The sequence below is a fragment of the Rhipicephalus microplus genome, chromosome 6 (assembly GCF_043290135.1).
Source record: "Rhipicephalus microplus isolate Deutch F79 chromosome 6, USDA_Rmic, whole genome shotgun sequence".
Classification (NCBI taxonomy): Eukaryota; Metazoa; Arthropoda; class Arachnida; order Ixodida; family Ixodidae; genus Rhipicephalus; species Rhipicephalus microplus.
In genome coordinates this window covers 195,130,989-195,158,797 of record NC_134705.1, presented here as the reverse complement: position 1 = coordinate 195,158,797, position 27,809 = coordinate 195,130,989, and the positions used below count along the sequence as shown (strand labels likewise).

Here is a 27,809-nt window from a genome sequence, read left to right as displayed (position 1 = left end):
ATGACCACCATTATTGTTTTCCAGTAGTATTTATTTGGATGTATAAGTGTACACAATGCCTTCTCTGTATAAAACCGTATTGATTCTTTTATGCAGCAAAAATTCAGTTTGCTGCTTCCGAAGTGTGAATATTTGGAGTGCATAAATACCTATGTGTAATGTTTTCTATGTAACTAGGAATATTATTACCAATTTTAAAATAACTACAGTTCTGTATGCCGCCTGTAAGAAAGTACTTAGCATTCATTGTATTCTGTAACTCATGCCCTCCTGCTTTGGTCTCGTAAGAGACTGGCAGTATTGTAAATAAATAAAATAAATAAATAAAAACGCATCCTTCTGTCATCACTGACCAATGTTTCGCAAAGCTATCTATGAAGCGGCGTAATCGCGTTTGTGGCAGTGTACTTGCGCTTATAAATGATGCACACACGACGTATGAACAGCAGGTAATCTTTTAAATTACATGCAATTCCATGGTGCAGAAGCAATAAATCTTGCAGACGGTTTGTTATGCAGTGTCCGAGTGTCAGGCTGGATTCTAGACTAAGGAAATTATTGTGCGTGGCTATTTCATATCTACACCACTTCTTGTCCACCATAATCATAATGAACCATACATTTCACTTCTCCTTTTTTCTTTTTTTCTCTGGCATAAGCTAACAGGACATGGCCAAATGATGCACAATTCATGTCGTGTGGGTGTGTTCATGTGTTTGTGTGTGTGGATGGCTGGGTGACTGAACTTTATTGACAAGCGAAACAGAGAGCGATGAGGATGGGTATGACTATTGCTAATGCAATTCAGCTCATAAAGGCGAAACTTAAGCGTTTCCTAGTTTTTATGCTTTGTTAGCATGCTTGGATAGTTAAGTGGCTCTGATGCTTGTTTCGGATCTTGGCCACGCTGGTTTGAAATTCAAAAAAAATTTTTCTCCAGTGATTTTTCTCCTTGTATTCACCCATCAGAGTTATCAATATTGTGCACCAGAAAAATTGACGCACATATCCTGTGAGAGAAGCGTAAGGGCGAAAAGAAAAGCAGAGTACTAAGACTGGGTGTTGGTTCATGTTGAGGATAGTCTTTGTTATCAGATTGCAGACTGACGCTTGGTATAAACAGCACCATTGTTAATAATTACATTGTGATGCCTTGAACTAAGGAATGGACCACACAGCACCAGAGTTGTACAGTAAAATGTTCAGATTTTTATTTGTGGCCGACACCGAGCCGAGGAGGAGGAAAAAAAAAAGCTGTCGCTCTGCGTTCTTTTCATCCGTCACTCACGCACACGTGCACAGTCGATAAACTGCACAACCGCAAACAAAGTCATAAATATACATGTTGTGCTTCTCCTAAAAGACTTTTAAAAAACTCGACAGTGTTCTGAAGGAATGGAAACACAAATAAGATTGTGTTTTCTACTCATTTCATAAAATCTTGTTTTGGAACAAACAGTGCACTGTTCATGCTCTCATTGCCGTCTACTTCACAAAAAGGAAAAAAATATATATGTATACATAGCACTGCCATTTCATTCTGGCTTTCGCTAGAAGCTCGAATAACAGGCAGAGCATCACCTGGAACAGTACACCACGATTGGCAACTATGACACCACACACTATACTAAAAACTTTACAAAGTACTGTCTGCCCTCCGCAGCAGTAAGTGTGACACTGAAAGTTACAACTTCAGTTGAACCTCGACTCAACGAACTCTGGTGTGGCGAGTTGTATTGCTCATATTTTGTTTTCCCGCAATATCTGCGCAACAAAGCTTTAACTGATTCCACAATGTGAAGATTGAAGCATAAGCAAAAACATTGCAGGGCATTTGTACTCACTTGGTTGCTTTGTGAGTGGTTCTTCAAAAGTTCATCAGAAAAAAAAAATCCTTCAGGAAAATTTACGTGGGTATCTAAGGGGAGATGCTACTGAAGAAAAATTTTTTTTCCAAATTTACATATTTTTGCTTTTACTTGCTATCACAAATTTTGTTTCTGTACTTGTATGATAAAAAAATGAAGGTTGTAACTAAAATTGAACTAGGTTAAAATTGATCTTCAAGAGCACAAGGTGGCAAATAAAAATTAAAAAGAGCTAATTGTCTAGAGTTTTCTGGAAATTTTTGCTATTGCATTTCACATGAGGAGTTCACCAAAGCCACATGCTCAAAATAACCATGATTTCCAAGCTCTTATGATGGAATAAATCGTTTTAGATAGCTTATCTTTGCCCTGTAGATGAGTTTTCATTTCTAGATATAAAATGTGATTTTCTTGCCATGGGGAAATATCGGGCAGCTGCTTGAGTTTAATCATTGCTTTTGGTACTTCTAATGACCAGCCCGGAATGAAACTTTCACCAGATATTTCTAAGCATGTGAACGGTACAATTATCTCCTTTAAAACTAGATATCTTTTTATTGTTATTATGAACCTTGAGTGAGCACTGAGTGTGGGCTGAATATTAGAGAGCATCTCACATTATAATAATTGCCACTGTGGAGCAATATAATCCATTAATGGCTCATAACCATAGAAGCCTAGCGGCAGAAAACGTTTTTCAATTAAGAACCATATTTTACCCATTGCTATGGTACAAAATGAAAACTATGCAACTTACTATGAAGCTGATTACATATTTGAAATCTGCATGGAAACCTACGTATAGTTCAGCAAAAATTTCATTGCCCCAGGCTACAGAATAAAGCAGCATTTTTTTCTTTGAGTACCATTTCCCCTTGAGGTACTGCAGTGTAATAAAGTTTGGATGGAATACTTGAGATCTCCACAACTTCGTCATATCGAGGTTCAACTATATCTCTGTTATGTATCACTGAAAAATATAAAAGTTCTAATAGCACTCTGTCACACACATGTAGAGTTTTCCACCATGCAGGGTAACTATACAATATGCTCCCACTAAAATATGTTAACCTAATTAAACGGTTTGCAAATTTTGGCTAGACACATTGAAGGTCCAGCTTGTGCGAGAAGCTTGATGCATCTAGTTAATCAATAAAAATTTTATAAACCATCAACTTCATAATTAAAAGTGCAGAGGATCTTGCAAAACAGTGCTAATAGATAGTCCTCTACAATCATTTTCATCATGCACAAGACAGAGAATCGATCAGTCTGCTATCTTACTTGTATGTATATATTGAACAAACAGAAATGCAGCGATTAAAAGCGAAGGCAGCTGACAGCTTCACGAACTGCCCTCGAGGAATTCGGCCTAAACAATGAACACCAGTCGAAGAAAGTACGCTAATGAATTTCCTTCAACTTCATTTTTGGGGGCAGAACCGCACAAGTGCCTCCTAAATAAGCAAATGTTCCCAAGCTAAACAGATGTCCCCATGCTGAGCGTAAAAGACTCAAAAGGGAATCGCCGTGAGGCACGACATTGACGAAATCACACAACTCCGACACGAACACATTTTCATTTCACTCTTATTATTTTTGCATTGACACTGCAGACTTAAAACTTTGTCGACAACAACTTGTATATGTACAATGTCCTAACGTCCTTCACTTACATCACTGAAAGGTTTATGGCCTTCAGCAACTGTGGAGCAAGGAAGTAAAAGACATATTCACAATTTTTTCACTGCTGGATGGCGTGAACCAAGCCAATGAAAAGTTCCTCATTGTATTGAACTGCCTCGAGCTGCTCGCAGTGTGCGTGCTATCCCATTCTCTTTCTGTCAGCATGCTGCGAAATCTGCATGCTCTTGCAACGACGAAAGGACACACTGTACGAACGTGCCCCTGTGCAGGTATTCAACCTCGTACGGGATAAAAGTCATCAAAGCAGTATACGGGAGATCATACATCTTAGTGGCCCACATATGACAAACATCACCTGTCTGCCCATTATGGCACAGTCATTTCGTGCTTTGCCTTTCGGCTGCACATCCACCACGCAAAGCTGGGCGCACGATTCGCCCCCGTTTCCACATTAGTTCGAGAAAGTGCACAGAACTATTCTCAAACATGTGAGGACCAGCGCAATACATTGATACAGTCCACACATGCACATGCAATAAAAGGAATTCCGCAGAGCCACTGAAATGTCATCACTGTTCGAAACCAAAATCTTTCACTGTTCCTTCTGCCGCTGCATACAGCCTCATGTTCCAGCACACGTCCTCGGATATGTCATGGTGCCTCACTCTCTCCCCTGCCCAAGCAGTCTGTGCCACGGATTTGAAAGTGTTTGCGCGAACACGGCAGATCTGATGCACAACACAGTTGTCTTGACGAGGTCGTGCTGCAGTTTCCTTCGTGAGGTCACGGCACCGTTGTCCCTGCAATGTCGCGGCGCACTTGACGGGGTCGTGACGCAGCACGCTTGAAAAGGTTGTGACACTGTTGGCAAGGGCATAGCACAACTTCCTTGGCAAGTTTATGACACTGTTTTCTTTACAAGGTCGTGACGCACTACTGAAGGTCACGACGGAACTACCCTGGCGAGGTTGTGACAGCATTCTCTCTACTAGGTTGTGATACACCTGACAGCTTCCCTGGCAAGGTAGTGAAGCGGCTGCCTCGACGAAATCCTTGAAAAAGCCGTGACGAGGTCGTGACACTATTCTCTCGACAAGGCCACCAAGCAGTTCTCAAGGTTACATCGGTGTCCTTGCCATACACAGGTGTTGGGAACCTCAACGTCACCGCTATAGTCCTGGTCATTCTTGCCGGCTTTGGCATAAATACTCGATATCACAAAGTGCACGCACTTGAAGAAAAAGACCAGGAGCATTCGGGGAAAGTAGGGAGGGGGCGAAGGTGTCGAGAAAAACGGCGGAGTAAAGACATGGTTGACTTCAGCTTCTCAGACGTAGCCGTTCGCGGTCTTCTGGTAGTGCGTTGGCTTGGGCTTGTTGAACGGCCTGGTGTTCTTCCGCCTCCACAAGCAAGCCACACACATGAGAACCACGATGATGGTGACCAGGATCACGATGGCAATCACGTAGCCGACCACGTCGCTGCCGGTGCTCTTGATGTAGTGGTGAAGTTCTGTGTGTGAAAAGATGTGGGGAGGAAGAAGAAAAGAAACCCAATCGTTTGAATATACATTTTCTAAAGAATATTTCGACGGCCAATTAAAGCCAGAAAGGTGCGAGTCTAGAATGGTTTGCTAGTATTTCAACATGGAAAAAGTGCAAAACATGCAGGACTGATAAAAAAGTGCAGAATTTTGTTATCAGTCCTATTTAGCCATCTGGAATGTTCCATGCTAGTTTAGTCTTTAAAGTAAGGCCAGCAAAATAGGATTGTTCCAGAGCAGTGGATCTTGCAACATGTTTTAGAAGAGCATTCAGTAATGTTCCAATATATTATATTGTAATAGTAGCACAAAGCTATGAGATGACTTTGCCTTTTCTTTTCTGAATTCTAGACAATCAAAAATTGTTGAACAGGAAATGCCACTAAAGCAAACATTTCAGCTCGCAGACTTGTTTTCGTCGAGTAAAGCAAATCTCAGACAAGTCCACTTGCTGAAACACTGGCACCAGTGACATTTTAACCAAAATTTTTCGTGACTCCAAGCCTTCTTATTCCTGGGGTTTTCTACTTGGGCTTGCTGGTAATTCATATGAAAGTAAACTGCTGCACGCGGAAAATGGGAATACAAGAAGAAACAGCGCCGTAATTCTGGTTGTAAACTTGAATTGCAGAAGGTACTGTCATAGCAAAAAACCGAAATGAAATGAAACGCCTAATTATTGAAGCTCACAAACTGTCATGTCTCAAAGTCAAGTGCATCAGCATGCCGTCTATCTTTATCAGTTAAAGGAATTCCTTATCTGGCCGATAGTACAGTGCGTCTTGAGGTTCTGGCTTTTGCTTTGTAATACACAATGTGTGTTCCAGCGTATGTGCAAATAAGGTAATGTTTCTTGCCAATAAATTGTTAGTTTGTGCTGCACCTGTTTTATCAGTTTTGTCACGTGTTCGCGTTTATTGTCTACTACAGTTCACATCTATCTTATTTAGCGGGGCAATCTTTAGGACCAACTGAGGGCTGTCCAAAGAGCCTGTGAAAGGGCAAAGGAGCATGGTCTTCTCGCCTCAGTGTGAGAGCAGCCCGCAACTACGTCTGCGTAGTTCCTTAGGACCTCAATAAAGTTCTTTGGCTGACTGACAAACTGCTTCACGAATGGTATTTTTGTAAACGCCACACAACTACTTTTAATACAGCAACCCATCTTGCTGCTGGTACTGAGAGCGCATTTTCGGACAGGTTCTCAACATCAAGACCTTAGGCGAGTCATCTTCAATGCCCAAACTACTTTCGATTATGCATTGACATGTTTTCCAAGGTTGTTAATTATGAGGCTAATTGGTGGGCTTGAGCACCTACTCTGTGAGTCTTTAGTGACCCACAAATATGCTAATGCTTATTCCTGGAAATCTTGTTGTCAAAGGACATTTTGCCTTGACGACTGTCATTCTCACACTATGGAGTCCCCTCCCCGGCTTTATTGTAGTTATGTGGCCAGATATTGTGTCAACTTTTGTGTGATGTTACTGGGGCATCATGCGTCTGTTTTTCTTTATTGTGACACAAGTCAGAGATAGAGTGTTTGACTGATTTCCATAAGTTGAAAGAGGCATGAGTGCGATTTTAGGCAATGGATTTTTATGTCCTTACTCTTCATTTTCTTGTGATGAGGAGTAGACGGCAGAAACATCATACAAATAGAAAACGCTGGTTGCTTCACAGATCAAATGCAGTAGAACCTCGTTGATACGTTCCTGCTTAATATGATTTCCCGGCTCCTATGCTTGCAATTGCGAAAATTAAATTAACCTGATCCAAATCATATGTTTTATCGAACTGCACGTTTATTTTCTGCATTTTTTCAGGTATGCACCAACAAGCTTCTATTGCAATTCTATGTTTCAGAACAATTTTTGCATAGAGACTTATTGTTGGAGTTACTAATTAAAACATAAATAAGCAACATTTCTTAATTACTTGGCTTAGTTGACTAAAAGTAATATCTTGATGCACTGCATACAGCTCATAACTGAGTCAATTTGACACTCGTAGTGCAACTGTTTTTTTACTACCAGGTCAAATAACCTGACACACTGTGTATAACTATCTCTATGTCTTGGCTCACCAGTGCACTGCACACAGCAGTTGCCAGAACTGTGGTTGTGGGTTCGGCACAAGTCCTGGTGGCAGACGGTCTCCTGGCAGTGCAGGTGTCCACGACTGCATTCACAGCGGTTGCAATTGTCGATGACACGCTGCTCTCCGTCAGCGAACACCAGGCCACCTCGCGTGCACTGCCACTGGTTTGACGATCGAACGGCTCCATCTGTGGAGAGACAAAATAGAAGATCATTTGAGATAATGTGGTGATCAATGGGTGCTAGGATTATTATAGCTGTATTAGGGCAGCAACATGTGGAGTGCATTATATATGTCAGAGATCTTCAGTGCAGTGCACTCCAATCTGGTGTACCCCACTTTAATCATATCGCTACATTTGGTGCTTAAATTATGAGATTTAAAACGAAAGCTCCAAAGCATAACAGTAGAAATAACGTGCAGGCTCATTGGACAAGGATATTCGGTGTGAACATGCCAGTTGTACCAGACCGTGACACCATTAGCATGACAGTGGGATCAAGGTGTTTTTGCATCAGGCTTGTCTTTGTATGTGTTCAAATTCTGATTGATATGTGGGGTTTAACGTCCCAAAACCACTATATGAATATGAGAGACGCCGTAGCGGAGGGCTCCGGAAATTTAGACCACCTGGGGTTCTTTAACGTGCACCCAAATCTGAGCACACGGGCCTACAACATTTCCGCCTCCATCGGAAATGCAGCCGCCGCAGCCGGGAAATTCTGCTTAGTCAATTCCTTACAGGCGACTAGTTGATTAATATTAAGATCAGTAATACTAATATTATCTGGGGTTTCAGTGGCCGATACCATCATATGACATTGAGGCACACTGTAGAGGAGGGCTCTGGAAACCTTTACAATCTGCTGTTCTTTAATGTGCACTGACACTGCACAGTACATCAACATCAGTCTACATTTACGGCAGAACAGGGGTCATTGAGATAGCTGATATGTGAGCATGAAGTATGTGGCTTGTAAGAATAACATAATGAAAGCAAGATCTCAGAGTATACTTGAAGCTTTGCAATGTCTATGCTGATTTTGGCGACTCTGTAAAGGCGGAAGAAGCTTTAGATGCCTCATCAAATGCAAAAATCAACCATCGTCGTCTGTCACCGCCAGACGTCAGAGTCAATGTGAGCAATGCAAAAAAAAATATCACAGCTTATCCGCGGGGTGAATGATGAGTGAGGCAAAGCGTCTGTCTGTCTATAAGCTGTGCTGGCTATGCTGGAGGAGTGGACAGCCCTGGACCATAAGGAGCTCCGCTCCTGAAAATCATCATGTGACAATGTCCCAGATAGCGAAAATCTGTGACGTCACCATGACCATGGCAGGTTATGAGATGTCATGGCCACCGTGACCATGATGTGATGTCACATGATGATGTTGTCACATGACATTGTTGCTAAGTCAAAGATGTGCTGATCACAGAGGCCGTGTTAAACCAAATAAGCTACAGAAAGCTTGCAATGCCTTTGATTCTGAAGGCAATGCAAAAGCGTGTTATGTGCAGAAAGCTTTTGTAGGGGAAGGGGCGGAGATCAATTAATTATTGATTCTTTCTGGAGACGATGGAAGTTTTTGGTGCCTTACCCGATGAGCAAGGTATGCAGCAGCTTCCCGACGTGTGATTGGCTGACCGGCACATGTTTGGGGGGCAGCCCATCTCGGAGCACTGTACTTGGCCCAAGGTGCAGTGGCAGCGCTTGCAGTTGTCGGGAGACCAGGATGCCCCGTCGGCGTACACCTTCCCATCTGTTCTGCAGACTGGGGTCGCCTTAGAAGATGTGGCTGCTGCTTCAGTGAACAGCAGGGAAAAAAAAAAAAGAGAAAGAAACGTTGTTATCACGTCTGACCACTGCTGTGATTTTTACTTATTACAGAAAGCGCATCACAGTGTAATATAGTCGAACTCCTTCATAGGAGGCACTGATATGAGGGACAAATGGATATGAAAGACAGCAGTTCGCCTACAGTAGTAAAATACGAGTTGATAAAAATATGCCTTTGAGGCACCCTGCTTATAAGAGACATCTCACATAAAAGACAAGAACAGCTGCCAGAAGCATGCCTCTTATAAAGGGGTTTAACTGTAATATAAAAAACAACGTCCTGGTGTCAGAGAATGTAACATGGCCTCTTGTTTGCAGAATACCAAATAATTTTATGTACAGTTACTATTAGTAATGCAAATAATTTAAATAAGCAAGCAAAAATTCAATTAGGATATGTTGTTGGGACTGTAGTAAATATAAGTAAGTGCAAGACATATTTTAAGGACACTCAAAGCCGCATATATTGAAGCCACAACGTATAGCAAATTATTGTGTATATTGAACAGTTGTAAAGTCATCTGGTATATATTTATGAAAAATGAAATATTTTACATATAGAATTACCGAAATATAAACTTTTCTAATGATTTCTTCAGATCATATACATTTGAGTTTGACTGTACAGCGTACATCTGCTAATATGCAAAGGATAATACTATGTAACAATGCTGGTCCAGAAACAAAAATTGTCACATTCAGCTAGTAAGTACATGAAGCTAAAACAATGCAAAAACAATCAATCCCATCATAAATGTATTGTGAAACATAACTAGTAGAGGCTTTATTTCTGTAATGCTATCAACAAAAGTATATTTAGTGAACAGATGAGCCTGAAGTGATAACTAAAGGTCTTAATATCAATTAGTCGTTTGTATACATTGCACTCAAATTAGAAAAGTTTACGTGACTTGACAGTAAGAGGCAGTCTGTTATAGAGGGATACGGAACATTGGTTTTGCGAATTGAAACCGGTGGCAGACATACTCGGGCAGATTGGGCAGCAGTGATTCTTGAGGAACAGTGGCTCCAAGCACGTGAGAGGTGGGCAGGTTTCACGGAAGCAGCGTTCCTTGCCAGCACGACACAGGCAGCTCAGGCAGGGCTCCGGACGCCATGACTGACCGTCCTTGTATCCGCCCACACACGGAAGTTGGTTGGACTGGTTGCTGCCGAGCTGTTCCTCTTCTGTAAAATATGGCACCACAGTCAGTTGGAAGCGACAAGCATGGTTGGGCCGATGCACTACCTCTACACTTCATTTTGTATATCAGCTGCAGTGTTGTGGAAGTTATGCCAGAAGTTCGGTCAGCGAAATCTGAATTCGTGCGTCTCACACTTGCATTTCATCGTTGCGAACATGGCCTCTGCAACTGGGTGCTACCAGCTGAGTGCCACCAGAACTAATTGTGGAGGCCACGACAATAAAACAAGAAAACGGGCATGTTGAGCGATCCAGAACAACCTATTGACTACCGTATATCTAGCGACTTGTTTTTTTTTATTACAAATCTTCATTTATTACTTAGTTTAAGAATGACTCGTTATGTGGTATAGTAGTCGTGGTTCTCAACTGCTGACCCGAAGTCACGGGATTGAATCCCAGCCACGGTGACTATATTTTGATAGACGGAAATTTCCAGAGGCTGCTAATACAGTGCCTCTTAAAGTAGCACCATTATTTCGGGATATAAAACCCCAAAAATTATATATTACAGAATAGAGACAAAAAAAAGAAAACGCTGCCAGGCATAGCTTGCACTGGATAAGCAATACAAAAGGCACAGCGGAGATGATTGCTTCCTAGCTTGCCCTGACCATACGAAGTAGTGCTAAGTGATGCTAAGGTATATGAAGTGATCTGATCTGATGCTGAGCTATACGGAATAATCCAAGGTCTAGTCGAGTACTGCACAGTCGCCGCTCGCTGTCTCAGCCATGTTACATCATGGACTACTTTAAACTAATTGAGTCTAGCTGTTTCGCTAGGCCAGGTGCCGCAATTCCCACTTCCCGGTCTTGCCATGTATGCGTCTAGCATGCTGCTACCATGGCTGGCTTTCTAAAGAACAAAGGACTGCGTTCACAATTTACTGGGCATTACATCTAGCATGGCTGGGCAGGTGGCAGAGCCCCCTCCCTGTATGTGCTGATGCAGCAGGCACGCAGCTGTGCGACGGGTTGCTTGGCAACTTGTGGCGGCGGCGTCACTGCGCAGATATTTTTGCCCACATTGGACCGATTATGGCCAGCTTGAAGAGCTTTGCTGTTAAGAATTAGATTATGGGGGGTAAAATTATTGAACTACTATTTCTTGTTGTAAATGCATCTACTGCAAAATGTCTTGCTAACTTTCAAAGCATTGCATGTAATGTGTGAAAATGAGTGTAGCAGCTGCGCACTTGGACAGAGAGTGAGAATAATGTAAGCTAATGGGTTAGGTTTCTGTATTAGTAATAGCAACACGAAGAGAGCAGACAGGAAAGCTAGGATCGCGATACTGACCCGTGCAGGTGGCACAACATTGACCCTGCTTTCTTGTCGGGTTGGCGCATGGTGCTGGAGGGCATTGCATGGTGTCGCACAGGGCCATGCCATCCACGCACTCGCACCGAACGCAGTCGTCCAGCCACCAGCTGTCGCTTTCACGATGAATGTGGCCGTCCAGACCCTGGCACACGCCAGTGCCTGCCGGTGGCCAGTGGAATGGGCTAGCTGCATCATCTGACAAGAGGAAGTCACGGGCCAGATCAGCTTATTCATGCGGAAGTATAGTCATTGCATGACACAGTAAGAGTGCAAGCTTATGTAGTGAAAGAAAAAATGAAGCCATGAAGAGCGTTGTGGAAGTTACTTGTCATTTTTGTCGATGTGCGGTAGTTGTTTTATAAAGGGAGGCGACAATTTGCCGCAATTAGGGACTGAACCCACAAGCTGTGCACTCTGCGTGCAATGCTTACACAGTTATGCTACGACAGATGATGCTCCCCTGTCTATTTCATGCATGTGTATAGGCTCTTCCACACATGCGACAACTAGCAGCGGTGACTTGACCATTTGCAAATAACGACCAAAAAGTGACTCAAGGTGACTAATGTTCACACCTGCACATGACTTGCTCATCGCCATACTAAATTCAAATTTGTTGACGTATAAATCGTGTTGTCATTGCTCTGTAAGAGAAGCTGATGTTCTGTTGCACCTCATTTGTTCTGCACTGATTGGTTCAGATGTTCACGACCAAAGCGACCAGTCGTGACCAGTCACTTTGTGCCTAACTGGTCACATGACCAGTGTTAGTCACAGTTGTGCTGGAGCTTTAGCCCTGGGTATGTTAACGTGTACCACTCATGGCTATGGGAAGTGCCCCTTTTGTATGCGTCTGCCAACACCTGTGTTTAAACAGAAAAAGTGAAATTTTGGTGGCGAGTGTTATAACCACTCAAACCTTCACCCTGACTGTTCCACTGATGCGATGGCCTTTGACAGCACTGAAAGTAGAAATGACTTTAAATACAGTGTGTTGCATGACTTGCAAAATCAGGCAGAGCAAGTGCCAGCCCGATTTTGCACGTTAAATTCGTTCAGTTGTGTAGGGCCCTTGGCAGCAACTGGTCCTTTCTGTTGCTCTTGCATGCACAAAAACATAGTTTATGTGTGCTGAGGAACACAATGCGCAATGTTCTTTAGCAGTCAACATTTCCCCTTTAAGAGACTACTCGGTCAGCAAAAACTTCGAATTTCCCAGAAACTTCAGACCTCATCTGGTCAGTATGTGCAGTACATGTTGCTATAGTGTTTTAGAAAAGGGCGAAAATCGAAATTCAAGGCTGTCTATTGAAGCACCAGGAACATTGTGCTCATTCTTGTGTCTCAAGTCTGGAAACTCTTGATGCTACAAAAGAGTTTACTTGGGCTGGTTGGTATTCCATTTTTGAAAGTAATATACTTTCTTAGTGCGCAGAGAAGGTATCAGAAAGAAGAGTTCTTTCTGTAAACTTCCCTGAGCACCAAGAAAGCACATTTCTTTAAAAAATCTTGATGTTAACTGCATACGACGTTTGTGCATAGCACTACGCAGGAGCACCTGCTACGGAGAAGGATCAAGGGAAGTGTAAGCGTTGGGTGCATCACTCACTTTGGCAAACAGGGCAGCAAGCTCCGGGTTCCATGATAGGGTGCTCGCAGTAGGTTCGCGGGCAAGCCACGAGGGAGCAGACCTCGTGACCATTCAGGCATGCGCAATGGCGGCACTGATCTCGCCACACGCTCCGATCGTCACGCGGACACGACCGAGACAAGCTCGTGTGGTTGGGGCTGCCGTGAGTTGGGTAAGGCGATGACGATGGCGATTCTGCACAGGCGATAAGCGGTTGGTTTTGCTCACTCACCTCGACTCGTGATGAGAATCAGTCACAAAGCACGCACGCCCGCCTCCTTGAGGGTTCATGGCAGCGGGACTTCTCGCCAAAGCAGTTACTCGGTCACTACTGGTCTACAATTTGTAAGGAAGCAAGCGATGTGGCTCATGCAAGCTGGGAAGCACCCCTGTCAGAAAAGACCTGTAATTTTGTTGTCTATTAATTCTGTATGTTGTGGAGCAGCCTTCGTCTGAGTTACTTAACATTTATGCTAGCCAACCAGCTGAGAATGTTCGGTAAAAATATATTTGCAAAGAGTTTGTCGTATTTTTTCTGCATATATTATGTTGAGTCCAATTGAAACTGCAACATCTTTCTATCTTTACATCCACATGTACGTAAGTATGTGCATACACATACACACATACATACGTGCATGCATACATAGTAAGTTTGCCAGTCTCTATGTTTTCCCAAAGCATAATAATTTTCTGGCATTGGGCAAAATATCACTTCAAATAATCGTATATGCAAAGTCTTCTAGTTTAAATTATTGGCGATCGAAGAAAAGTATGTTGATGCTCACTTTCACAGACGGGGCAGCAAACGCCTGGCTTCTTGACCGGATTTGCGCACTTGGTCTGGCACATCTGTGCCTCACACTTGGCCTTGCCCGATATGCACTCGCACCAGGTGCAGTCGTCCTCTTTCCACCGCTCACCGTTGTTGAAGCGAAGCCCCGACGATGTCAGGCAACCTGATGCAATGCAGTCACAGGTTGTTTACAACATAAAAGAAGAAATGCGACTAGGGGCGAGCATCGGAATACATGCAGCCAGGCTTAAACACTTGATACAGGAGAGTCTCAAATATTGCAATATATGAGACACACAAGCACACATGCATCTGTTCCAACTTTAATGTTAACCTTTATTGCACACGGTGCTTTTATTACAATTAGTCAAATCTCGCAGTAACCAACTTAAGCTTCACATAAAAGACACATCACTGTTTTTGATGAGCATTGCAGGCTTACATATTTTGCATTAGAACAGTAGCAAAACATTTTTTTATTTGCTTCATTTTATCAAATAATTGGTTATATAAGTGTTTGCTGTACCACTTTTCAACTATACCTCGTTTTAAAGAGGTCGCACCCGACTTTAAAAAGCTTCAATTTTAAGCAATATCTGCTATAAATGTGCATCCATTGCATTGCGTTAACAATTTCTTTTTTGCTAAATTCACGCTTGTTATATTACAGTTTAACAGCCAGTTTTGAGAAGTGACATAGTAGCAAACTTGCTGACTTCACAGAAGTTTGTTTAGGCAAAATGGTGAACACGAACAAATGTATTATGTGTGAAGAAAAGACGGAAAAAATTAAATAGGCCAGTTGTCTAAGCATGGATGAAAAAATTTGGCATTGCGGGACAAGTGTTAAAACATTTCAACAATACATGCTCCATTAAGTCACTACTTTAAAGGTAAACTAAGCAAAATTTGTTATTTACCTTGCTTGGCAGATTGTCATTTATCTTGGCACAGATGAAGTAGTCCAATATTTCACAAGTTGTACATTTGTAACAAAAAATGTTTGCGAGATTTACGAATTATAAATGAATAAGCAATATTTGTGAATTATCAAGCTCGGCAGACTAGATTAGGCATCACGACGTGCTGCGTACGGCTTGGAGCAATACTGGGCCAATTATACGTGTGCAGCACGCACGTTTGCTACGTATATGGCAAGTCGGGTGAAACACAGCCTGCATGGTTTTCGCTGCAGTGTTCTCTTACCGTGTGTATTGTGCAAACACAACACCCCTACGTGCTTACCGAGGCACACGGGGCAGCACTCTCCCTCGGGCTTGTGCAGCCAGGAGCAGTGCGTGTCGACTCCCTTGCAGACGTTGTCGTTGCACACGGCGACGCCGTTGCGGCACGAGCAGGTGCTGCACTTGGTGTGCCACGTCTCGCCGTTCTTGTACGTCTCCTTGCCCACGTGGCACACGTGGTCTCCACTAGCTGCATGGCAGGGGGTGCATTACTTGATCAGTACCGTTGGCGGGGTCGGGGTATGCAGGTTAAGCTACCCACCCCCGCCTAATTTTCTTTTCCGAGTTTGCACGTTTATACATGTACACGTGAACATCACAAAGGAACGCTAGAACGTACATAAAGTGTTTCTTTCATTCGCATGGCGCACTACTCCCTCCGAACGACAGGCGTGTGGACGGAGGCGAGCGGGGCGTCCTTCATTATCACCCAAGGCAGAATGTCTACCGCACACTATTACACAGGCAGATCTGTCACATCACTGCTCAAAGAGCACCTATGGCCACGAAGGTATTTTGACGACGATGGCGGCCGAATGTTGCAATACCAGAACTGTTTACTTCCCACCGTTACTCCCAGAAAGCCAGGAACTATAGAGGCAACAAGAACGCCATCGCTCATAAGTTGCCACAGGCAACAACGACTGCTACGCGTTCATATCCAGGCAATAACGATGTGGAATGGCGGAAGAGAAGAGACCTCGATGAAAATCTGATTGTCATTCGCGAAACAGCTGGTCGTCGAGAAACCCGCGACCGAGAGCGCACGCAAGGACCTGACCACACGGATCCGTCGCAGCGCGTCGGCGCGTGGGATTCTGACACGGTGCCGCCCCCTCTCCCCGTGAAAGAGAGTTGCGCAGCTTCAGCTATTTACGCTCTCTCTCCATAAGGAGAGGGCGCGGCGCAGCGTCAGCGCCGCACCCTCTCCCCATGAAAGAGAGTTGACAGATTCGGGTATCCTCCCTCCCTCTCGCTCTCTCTCTCTCCATAAGGACAAGGCGCGGCGCAGCGTCAGAAAGCCACGCGGTGACGCGCTTCAACGGGTACGTGTGGCCATGCCTTTAACGCACATGATTGGCGCACTTTCAATGGTCGCACTTCCGTACGCTCGCCAGCGCAGTTTGTTGTTGTTGTTGTTGTTGTTGTTGTTGTTGTTGTTGTTGTTGTTGATCACTATCACCGTGTAGCGTTCACGGCGGACACTTTGGACGCTGTCAGCATGCAGAGTTCGTGGCGTTATATCTAGTCAATGAGATAAATTGATAATATCACACTGTAAGAGAGGAATAAAAATTAAGAGAGCTGCATTAGGGGTCTAATGCCTGAAGTAATTCCTGTGGAGCTGGGCAGTCTTGTTTTTCTCCGCACATGGCTCGTACCCAAAGGAGGAGATTGGCCGATTATAAGGTGAATTTGCCCGATACTTTCTGCGTTGCTTCGTTCCTAAAAAAAGCCTTAATTATTTCATTGTGATTTGAAGTGCCAATTGCGAATTTCAAGAGAAAAAAAAAGGGGGGGAAAAGAAAAGTAGTGAGACCGCAATTCAGCAAGAAAATCGCTTAGTCGCACTCCTTTTTGATTTTCCTTTACGGTTTTGCCGTATATTTTGAACTTTTTATTTCTATTCATTTCTTCCTGTATTTCTTTTTCTGGACATGCTCTAATTTTTTTTTCGTATTTTCCCCTTTCTTTCTCTCTCTTCCTAATTCTCGCTTGCTTCCTTTTTTTATATGTAGTTCTGCCTGCGTTACGCCGAATGGCGATGGCATACTACAGTCCGGACCCCTAGAAGTGTTGTTCTGCAATTATCATCAAGACGCTTGAAGAACAAGGAGAATCCTCCGTGGCGCTAATGTGCGCTCAATATGCTACGGATCGCTATGCTATGCTATTTGTGCATGGTTTCGCCGGCTTTACGCCATGTTGCGACAGTGTACGATGACTGCACACAATAACATCACATAAAAATTATTTAAAAGCAACCGCGCTGTCATATTTTTTTTTTCGCAATCTCTTGTTACTGCGTGACTTAACCCGAGCTATTCGTAGGAGGAAACTTCTAAAGTAACCAGATGGCCGCCTATTAGCGTACCACCATTGACAACTAGTAATTGATAGGCAGGCATCATAGGGCGGGCACCAACTTACTAGACATAACTATGCGCGCGAGCTGCAAACGTGAGTAGCGGCGCATGCCTTGTGTGTCTGGCTCAAAGCACTAACACGATTCTAGGTAATAAGCTAATATAGCTACTGGAAAGTGTCCAGTTCGCATTCCTTTGTAGTTTAGTTTTCTTTTTCTTACTTTTTCGTCGAGCGCAATGCGCATTCATTTGGCAAACGGCTTATCGCGACCCGCTTATTAAAGCGAGGCCACGACGGACTGCAATAGAATACAAACGGTGCCAGAGAGAGAATTATCGCAATCTCTCTTCAATGTCTTCATATACGGGAAGAAATGCAGGTGCGCAATAGCAACTCGTTTCAAGGGCCCCTAAACAACCCTTCATAATGCAAAAAAAAAAAAAAAAACGAGCGCGTCATTTTTTTGTTTTTTGTGTCTCCCGTCTTCATACAGCACAAGTTGTGATGCAAGCAGTCCATTCACGAGAAGTCGTGAGAAAATAAGCTCCGGATCGGCCCATATACGAGAGAAATCAGTTTGTGATTGCATGGCTCTCGTGCACAATATTCGTTTTCTTTGGCGCGTTTTCGATGACGCGTGTTGATTTACCATTGCGTATCCGGTATTGCTGACATTTCTTTTTTTTTTTCAGTTTTATGAAGAAATAAGTGACGAGGAGAAGATAGTATACCTGTAGGAAGAGTATTTAAGGCGTGAAAGAGATCACTACGTTGTTTTTGAACTGGGAGTAGTTTGGGGGCCCTTTACACATGAAAAAAGAAATGAAAGCATAAATGGACAAAATGTGAGATTCAAGGAGTACGATCCTACACTGCCAGCCACCCACTCTGAGCATTTCCTTTATTGGTCGCATAAACCGAAAAGTCGCATGAAACGAATACTTGTCAAGCGAGGCTTTCACGGTCTCCTAGGACAGCGCCGAAATTTAGGGACGAACAAACAATAGACATGCAAGCGCCTCCACACAGAAGGTTATTGTCTTTCAAAAACGTGTGTGTGTGTGTGTGTGTGTGGTGTGTGTGTGCGTGTGTGTGTGTGTGTGTGATGATTGATTTGTGGGGTTTAACGTCCCAAAACCACCATATGATTATGAGAGACGCCGTAGTGGAGGACTCCAGAAATTTTGACCACCTGGGGTTCTTTAACGTGCACCCAAATCTGAGCACACGGGCCTACGACATTTCCGCCTCCATCGGAAATGCAGCCGCCGCAGCCGAGATTTGAACCGCGACCTGCGGGTCAGCAGCCGAGTACCTTAGCCACTAGACCACCGCGGCGGGGCATGTGTGTGTGTGTGTGTGTGTGTGTGTGTGTGTGTGTGTGTGTGTGTGTGTGTGTGTGTGTGTTTTGTTTTGTTTTTGGATGTCGAGAAAGGATCATTACGATGTCAGTTTTTAAAGCGAGTTTCTTCATTGCGCTTATATGTATATAACGCAACCCTCTTCCGGTCATGAGCTTCCTGTTTCTACGATGCTCCTGGTTTCTACGAGTGAGCAGCAGGCTTTTTGCCATCAAGATTAGTTTCACGATTTCGACGACGTGATAGTGGACCAATATTGGACCAACTAGACCTTATTGGCCTCTAAGTAGTCCCATGTTGGACCAACATTTGTCGTGCTTTTTTTTTTTTGGATGACGTGGAAAGATCATTACTATGCCAGTTTTTACACAGAAACTTTTTTTTGACTGAGTCTGGTTGTTGCTGTATAACGCAACCTTCCGATTACGAACTTCCGGTCCTGCGTTCACTCCCGGTTTGAGTGCACGTCTCTCTCTCACTGATGTTCGTTATGTCTAGTCGATTCGGTCACCGATTGCATAACTTAAAGGGGCACTGACACAAAGACATCGGCCTCGCGATTTTCTGATTAGATGTGTTGCTGGGTCCCTGTTAGTCATGACGCGACACATCGATTGCTGCAGCACGCGACGGATAATTAATATCATTGACCAATTTCAGTTTCGGTTTGGGAGAGCTCCAAAAAACTGGGTGCAACTGTCGCGACCTAGCGTGTGCACGCTCTTGACCGCGTCTGCACACGAAACTGTGACGCACTTCCGCTCGGTCCGCATCAAGAATTACTTTCGAATAGGAAACGGGACTGCAATGTCGCCAAACACAAAACTTTCTAAACGTGCGCCAGGACCGTGCACACATAATCAGCCGCCGAGAAATATAGACTGCGGGAACAAACGTGGCAAGAGAAAAATGGCGGCTATGACGTCATCACAACTTGTTTCGTTGACTGCAGCGTGGTGACGTCAGGGAAGTGAGGGGTTCCCTAAGGGTTCTCCTTCGAGGGTGTCAATGACACGATGGAGTCGAGGGCTTACGCAAACTTCGAAATTCTCTTAAAGTACCTTCCCAGCTATATTCGCTGTTGATATTTTGCAGATGATACACGAATGTTCCAGGGAATCGACCCTACATGCTATCTCGGTCGCGAAATTTTGTGCCAGTGCTCCTTTAATGTGATAACGAGTCTGCAGCAGGCTTGAGTCTTCAAGAAGGGCCATGGTATGTAACGAGCTGCAGAACTTTGTTCTCATTTGGGCTTTGCCTTGAAGTGCGTAGTGAAACCCGAGTGTATAAATATTTCCGCGACTCACCAGGAACACACTCGTAGGTGTCGCAGCAGGAGCCGGGCTTGCTGTTCCCCGTCTTCACCAGGCGGCGCACCTCGTCGGGCTGGCAGTCCTTCCCGAGGCAGTCGTTCGGCAGACAGGCACACCTGTGCGAGACAATGAGAAAGACTTGGTTCTAATTATTACGTCAGCGCATGCATATATCTTGCGCTTATATATTACTGCCCGTATCAGCTACTGCTTCTTTGCTGTGTTGGGAAAAAAACAAAATCCACGCATCTCCACGAGTATTGTCTATTTGTTTATTTAATTGTTCTTTATCATTCAACATTGTTCAAATAACCTACAAAATTTAACACTACAAAATTTTGGCTAATCCCCCAGAGTGGGTATCTGCTTTATTCTGTAAGGCTCAAAGATACAAACAGTGGCACAAGAAGCCATGGATCGTGGTCAAGCAACCAATCGACTCTGTGATTTATACGTACCAGCAACACCACGACGCGCAGGTGACGATAATTTCTTCGCAAAAAACAAACAAACAAAAACGACCGACAAGTGATCGTTCATCGCAATGTAGAAAGCGAGCTTTTTATGCCAGCATGCGTACAGCGGCTGAAGGAAGCTCTTCACGTTGGACAGCTTCAGTGATGTTTGAATTTGGTGACATTGCGCGCATTGCCCGAGTGGAAAATGGAGCGAATGAGTGCCATATCCGCTCTGGACGAAACCTTGTTTGCCGAAGCCACTATCGGAGCGTCCAAGAAGTTCTGAAGACTAGAACGCGGCCACATAGTCAACCGCTCGGAGGATTTCAAGCTGGACGGTTGTGCCCTCGCGATCTCCGACTTCAGCGTAGCTCCCGCCGACTGGTTCGCCCTCCGCGGTCTCCTGATGCCGTGCAGCTCTCGCATTGTGGCACCCCGCCCTTGGACTGCTTCGACCGGATCCCCACTTTCCTATCTCCTTCTTTTTCCTCTCGTTGGCTGTTAGACGATCTGTGCGTCCCCCCCTTCCTTTGCTCGCTCTCTCCTTTCTCTTTCCTCTCTTCGCTCAAGTCTATTATCCCCTATTCCCCTTCCCATGTGAACCACTGCTGAGGTGTCGCACTTAGCTGCAGACAGTTGCGGGGTTCACTTTTCTTTTCTTTTCCAATTGTAAGAACTACTTCCCCCCCCCCCCCCCCACATAGTGCCAACGCAGCGTCCTATATGCGCCGAGTAAAACCGAAAACGACACATCGCAACCGCTGAAGTCTTGGCCACCAAAAACGCGATTTAGTAAAGGCTGCGGATGGCGACCACGCTTTTTTTGAAGGCCCGCGGCCGTTTCCTTGTTCGCGAACGCTGGTCCCCCCCCCCCCCACTCCTTTTTTTTTGCGTCGCACGTTTCTGACACTTTGAATTGAATGCAATTGAAGTTTATTTGTCCTGAAATTCTTACAGGATCGGGAGCAGAGGCTAAAGGCTATATAGCCTGACATGGGGCCTCTGCTCCTAAATACAGTTTGGCGCGCAGGCCACTCAATCTGTCGCATGCGTTTTCAGAAATAAATATATAACACAACAAATAACACACAGAAATAAATAAGTAACACAATAAATGAACCATAACACAAGAAAATTCAGCATGGTCTTGTCACACTATTTCAGGGAAAACATTAGAAAATCACTTTATCACAAAAGCGTCATCTGAAAAGGAATTTCAATACAGAATGTAAAATAAAGCATAAGAAAAGAAACTACAACACATAACTTAAATTGATAGATAGGATGTAACAAATCAAGTACAGAAACTTTAATAAGCATACTCAATATCATGGTTCATTAGAATGGACTTGATAATGGTGTTCGAAGGTACGGAATTGAAATCTATGAGACCGTGTAAACGATTTAACATTGTGGATATTTGATACTGAACGTGTTGCTAGCGCACTCCGATGAGATTGTTCGAATAAACCGGACAGCGACCAAATATGACCGTATTAACGAGGTGCCATTAAAGAGTACACAATCTGGCCGGGACCAGAGACCACATCCGAGTTATCCGAATTAACGGGCTTTCATTGTACTATGTATACTCCGCTATGGTGACGCTGCACAAAATAACAAGCTCCAGCAAGCATCTATAGCTTTGCTATGACCGTATGATTTATTATTTTATATAGCACCGCATTTACTTCTACGCGCATGCGTAGAGGAAGTGTTCGACGATTTGAAACATTGTGTAACGCGATTGCTTAAAAGAACAAATTATTTACACTATGTACGGAATATAAATTATGGGTGACAAATCAGTATCCACGATTACATTCACGTTTTCACAATTGTACATAAAAACAAATTGCAGCATATCGACGGGGTGAATGAATGGGGTAAAATGTCCGTTCACCTCTGTCTGTCTATTCGTCTATCCGTCCGTGTGTCAACTGTACTACACTGTAACTATACGAAAACCACTATCGCCATCTAGTTAAAATATTTCCAAGGACGTATACACACAACGTCATCTAGTGAGCAGTTCTTAAAACTAACTATAAGTGGCTGCTACAACAACACTCCTACGAGGGACACTAGCAACACCCAAAGGAGCTTCGCCCGTAAAAATTTTTTTCACATAGAGCAAACAGCGGTAGCCCTGACTTGTTCCCCGATCTCTTCTTAGCCCAAGGTATACACCAGGCAGGCTGCAAAGCACGGTGCTGTAGGAAACGCTGTGGACGGGACAGAACAGTCCGCAAAGTTTCATCCCAGCGGCCCTCCTCTCCCACCTCGGTTGTCCTGTCCAAACGACAACATGCTAGCTGTAACCTTTTGCAGCTATGCTAAAAAGGTTCCTCCCGCAGCTTTCGTGTACCTGCCGCGCTCGAGACAAATAACCGGTAAACAAGAAAGGGGGATCGAAATATAAATAATAAATAAATAAAAGAAAGGAAGGAAGGAAAAAAAGGAGAGCCCGGCCGCCATGTCAACCTGTAGGGCCGTATCGGACAAGCGGCGGTAGAGGCCGCTGCGTCCTTGCCCCGTCGTCCCCCAAGGTCACGCGCCGCCCACCGGCGCCGCCACCCGGCCGGTCGGCCGAAATGTGGAGCGATCCGGCGGGCGATTGCGCGGCCGTGCCCGAAAATTTGCGTGCTCTCTCTCTCTCTCTCTCTCTCTCTGAGGTGCGCTTTGCTTCGGTCGCCCGTCGGACGGCGCAAGAAGCGCGACCAGATTAAAGTCCCTTAAAAAATATCCAGGGACTTTAGACCAGATGCACTTGCAAAGCGTGTGCGCAAAGATAGATTGGTTGATTTGTGGGGTTTAACGTCCCAGAACCGCCATATGATTATGAGAGACGCCGTAGTGGAGGGCCCCGGAAATTTCGACCACCTGGGGTTCTTTAACGTGCACCCAAATCTGAGCACACGGGCCTACGACATTTCCGCCTCCATCGGAAATGCAGCCGCCGCAGCCGGGATTCGATCCCGCGACCTGCGGGTCAGCAGCCGAGTACCTTAGCCACTAGACCACCGCGGCGGGGCGAGATAAACAATTGTATCGGGCCAGTCGGTATGAATCCATCTTGGTAGGAAGGGCACCAACTAATACACGGAACACACAACACGAGCGCTTGTGGAATTGTGTGTTCCGCGTAATAGTTGCTGCGCTTCCTACCAAGACGCAAAGATAAAACTCGTTGCGGCCGTGTGCCCGGAACGCGGGCCGCGGCACAGTACGAAATTAATTACGCATTGGGGGTGGTGTGGATGTGATGATCGCTCAGATTTGGGTGCACGTGAAAGAACCGGTGGTCAAAATTTCCAGAGCCCTCCACTACGGCGTCTCTCATAATCATATGGTGGTTTTGGGACGTTAAACCCCACAAATCAATCAATCATGGATGTGATGATCAGAGGAACCGAAAAAAGATTCAGCAGATCCCACGTACCCGGGAATCGACGTTATGCGAAGCATGTGGAGGGAAGGTGACCGTGCTGCAAGTTTTTTTTTTATTGAGCGAAACGTCTTGAAACGACGCTAAATATATGTACAAATGTTGCACGCACAGATATGTGTTGAAGAGTTGCAGATGTGTATATAACCAGTTGTTTGCACTTGCGCAACGATGCCAACCGGAACATGCGTATTAGGAACACCAGAAGCTGATACGAAGCGCTGATGCTCGCGAGGATGCTGGGCCTAGACACAGCTGCATAAATCAACTTCAGCGCATGGCAACTAACCACAATTGGCGTTAGCACGACGTGACGGGCGTATCAAAGGAGTACATATGTAATGTTTATAAAATTGGGTAGACAGCACTGCAACCACTTTTGACGTTTCACGAAGATTAGCGTCTATTTGAAAAGTAGTTCCGAGACGTGGCGTAGCTCTGTGGTAAAAAAAAACTTCATTGCCACGCAGAATGGTTGGGTTTTATTCCAGCTGGGACCCTGACATATTCTATGCCTTCTGTGGGTTGACGCTACCGATGTCGGCTTTGCTTAACGCTCACGCGTTAAAATTGCCCATGTGTGTTTTCATCGTTCCTTGGTAGTTACTAAGTGTCAATCACCTGTGGCACATACCCGCATATATACAAGCGGCACATACCCGCCCGTGGGTATGTGTCACTGTCTGGCGGGAAGTGTTTGACGACATACGCGACGGGACTGTGACATTATTCATGTCTTGACCAACGCGTCATATTTGTCAAATCACCTTACCCTCTCATGCTAATTTTAGTTCACGACAAGTTAAGGGGGTGACCACGTGAGCACCCAAACGTAAGCGGCCAGATAGATAGATACGCTCAAAGTAGTCGAAGTTCGCTAAGAAATGCTTCGCAATAAAAAAAAAAAAACAGCAGAGCTGGTGGGAACCCAGCTGGTCCTCGCTTGACTAGGCCTTTAACCCCTCATTTCTCTCTTTCCCAACCCTTCTTATATTATCCTGTATGTTATGCTATACTGTACTTTCTCGGTTTTTTTTTCTAGAGTGAAGCTGCTTAAAGGGGCCCTGAAACACTTTTTCAAGTAACCATGGAATGAACTTTCTGGAGGAACGTATTGCCTCACGAATTAAACAGCGCAAAAATGTTAAAAATCCCTCCAGTATAAATGGAGTTACAAAGATTCGTCGCAGTCTGCGATTGCATTCCCTCTTCTATCGTCCCCATTTCCGATGGAGGCGGAAATGTTGTAGGCCCGTGTGCTCAGATTTGGGTGCACGTTAAAAAACCCCAGGTGGTCAAAATTTCCGGAGTCCTCCACTACGGCGTCTCTCATAATCATATGGTGGTTTTGGGACGTTAAACCCCACATATGAATTGTTACAAGCTGCCACTCTAGCGTCGCCAGCGCGAAGTCGGCGACGGGAATGACAGCAGGTTGGTTCGTTCCGTACGCAAGCAGAGACAGTGAAGAGATCAGAGACGTGAGAAAACAAAACAACTTTACTCTAGTGATATTGCAGCACACGGGATCTAATACAACACTTCAATACAACTAACAAAATACATCGACACTTGATACAATTAAAGAAATATATAACAGAAACAATAAATCAGCTTACGAGAGAGAACTATTACAAACTACACAAACTAACAAGAATAGAACGACGGAGGAGAAAGTTCGAAGATATAAACAGGTGAAGGCATACGTGTGATGACCGGCAGCGTTGTGTCCCCGACGATCGGATGCGAGAAGTCGAAGAGAGTTCTGGCACGACTGCGATGTCGGCGGTGTTGCAACGCTGGTGGCTCCGGGAGGCTAGTGCTTGCAGGTGACTTCGAGCAGGTTGAGCTAACTCGAGGCGAAGTCCCGATGTCTACGTTGCAGACGTTAATATCGCGTCACAACTAGACGAACGGCTAAGTTTAGGTGGCCAGCCGATACAGAGCCACACTAAAAACTTCTAGAAGAGATGCTTGTTGATCTGTTTCTACACCATCTTGGTCAGCGACTAGTCTGCCTAGTAGGGCAAAATCCTGCGCTTAAATCCCCCTCGTGTCTCCTCGCTCTCTTCCTTGGGGAGAAGAGACCTCTGCATGGGTCCAATCATGCGCGCTTAATTGAGGGGAAACTCCGCCCCAAAAATATTTTGACCCCACCCCTTTTTTAATTGGGAGAGGGCCCACAGCTAGCGAGAGTGACAACCTGTCGGGTTGTTGTCATACGGCTTGGCCACCAGAGCGTTTCCCACGCTTTTCCCCGTGGGAACGGTCAAACGTTTGGCTCTCAGCCGGACGTCTCGTAGTCTAATCCTTGTTCGGGGTATACCGCGGCCTTCTACGACCTTGCAGACGCCGCCACAGTTACAAAAGGATTAACTGTCGGCGGCGACGTTCTAAGAAGAGCACCCCATTTTGCACTTCTCGGCTCCCTTTCAAGCGCCGCCGTTTCTCACGGTCAGTCGGGGAGTACGGCGCCCGTTAATTGCCGTGACGCGGTGTCGCCAAAAATAGCCGTCCGTGACATGAATAAATCAAATCTTCTATCATCCCGACGAAAGCGCTGAAAGCTAAGCAGGGAGGGATGGCAGGCGCAAAGAAAAACGTCACGCGCGCCTCGTGACCTTGATCTTTTTTTTTCCCCGAATGCGCGGCTTTTTCAGCGTGATCGTGCGCGCACGCGTGGACAATTCGCCGCTTCCCCTGGTAATCTCTGCAACAACCGAGCGCGCCATGTTCAAATAAGCCAAGGGCTGATAGATGGGCTTACTACGAGTGATTTTTTGGGCTTAATCCGTGATTTGCCGAGATAAGAGAAAGCAATTTTCGGCTGACTGTGACAATTTATTGTGAATTCGAGACCGGGTGCTGCGCTATAATATTCGCCTCACGCGTTGTCGGGAGCCTCTGCTACCGATCTGCAGCGCTTTCTGACCATGCTCAAAAAAGTGTTGCGGGGCCCCCTTAAGCCTGCACCTCGCCGTCGTCATCACCGCCGTTGCCATGGCAACCGTCGAAGCTCCCCGCGCCGGACAAGCGCGCCGAGCAAAGCAACAAGTGCGCATGCTCGGCGGCAGCGCGCCGGACACTCAAGGCCGTTTTACATGACAGAAAAAGTAGCGATTTTAAGTCCGCGAATTCGCTCGCAGCGAAGAAAAGGCGAGTTCACTCCCGCCGCAGCGGTTCGCGGTGAGGCTCGAACATGTTGAAAATTTTCGCTCTGATCGCAGCGGTGGGAGCGATTTTTACTTGGGACCCGTCGAAATAAGGCCGGGCTGGCCAAGCCGTCGAAATAGTGTCGACGTGTTTGTTTTAGCAAAGATTGGAAAGAGTTCTAAGTGACGAAACACGAGTGCTCTTCGTTACCGTTCATGGAAACTTGACAATATCATAACGCACAGATTGTACATCATATTTGAAAAGTTCTAGTGTCTGCCACTGCAAACGGTGGCAAGAAACGAAACCGCCATTAGCGGCGGTTGCGAACAGAACGATTGGAGCGAACGGAACGATTTTTTTTTTCGCTACAATCGCGACATGTGAAACAGCCTTTACTCGTTGAGTCGTTCCCTCCAACGAGCGGAGCAGACGCTTCACAGACCCAACCACCTTCATGAAAGCCAGCAGCAGTTTCAGGCGCATATAGTCGTTTGCGTCGCATTTCGAAAAAAAAGCTTCGCTCATCTGTTATATTCATACGTGGAACAACTGCTATAGCTTTAGATGCGGAGCATCTTATGGCGGAGTTCAATCCGGTGTGCGGCGTGACCCCCGTTACTGCGCATGCGCAACAGCCGGCCCAAGCACTCTCAGAACGCTCCCACGCGCAAGCGCGTATACCTGCGTAGCGGGCTAGGTAAGACGCTGCGGACTCCCCCACTCCCCTACACTGTCTCAACAATCACGTGACAGCGTCGGGTGTTGAGATTCTGCAGACGCGCGATGAACCC

At 45.2% G+C, this 27,809-nt stretch overlaps 1 protein-coding gene across 2 annotated transcripts in view; it reads right to left on the bottom strand.

The window, feature by feature from the left end:
- Window positions 1-1,186: 1,186 nt before the first annotated feature.
- The window catches only part of LOC119166808 (cysteine-rich motor neuron 1 protein), a 202,389-nt gene continuing 175,766 nt past the window's right edge, over window positions 1,187-27,809 (bottom strand). Inside the window, exons 3-11 of one of the 2 annotated variants that reach the window (XM_037418171.2) lie at window positions 19,951-20,072; window positions 15,193-15,381; window positions 13,940-14,110; window positions 13,131-13,346; window positions 11,498-11,716; window positions 9,980-10,180; window positions 8,754-8,957; window positions 7,142-7,342; window positions 1,187-5,027 (exon numbers count right to left, since the gene is read on the bottom strand). In XM_037418171.2, the coding sequence (XP_037274068.2) occupies window positions 4,843-5,027; window positions 7,142-7,342; window positions 8,754-8,957; window positions 9,980-10,180; window positions 11,498-11,716; window positions 13,131-13,346; window positions 13,940-14,110; window positions 15,193-15,381; window positions 19,951-20,072 (1,708 nt within the window). In that variant the 3' untranslated portion in view covers window positions 1,187-4,842. The remainder of the gene's footprint in view (window positions 5,028-7,141; window positions 7,343-8,753; window positions 8,958-9,979; window positions 10,181-11,497; window positions 11,717-13,130; window positions 13,347-13,939; window positions 14,111-15,192; window positions 15,382-19,950; window positions 20,073-27,809) is intronic. The other variant, XM_037418172.2, reaches the window with a different exon arrangement.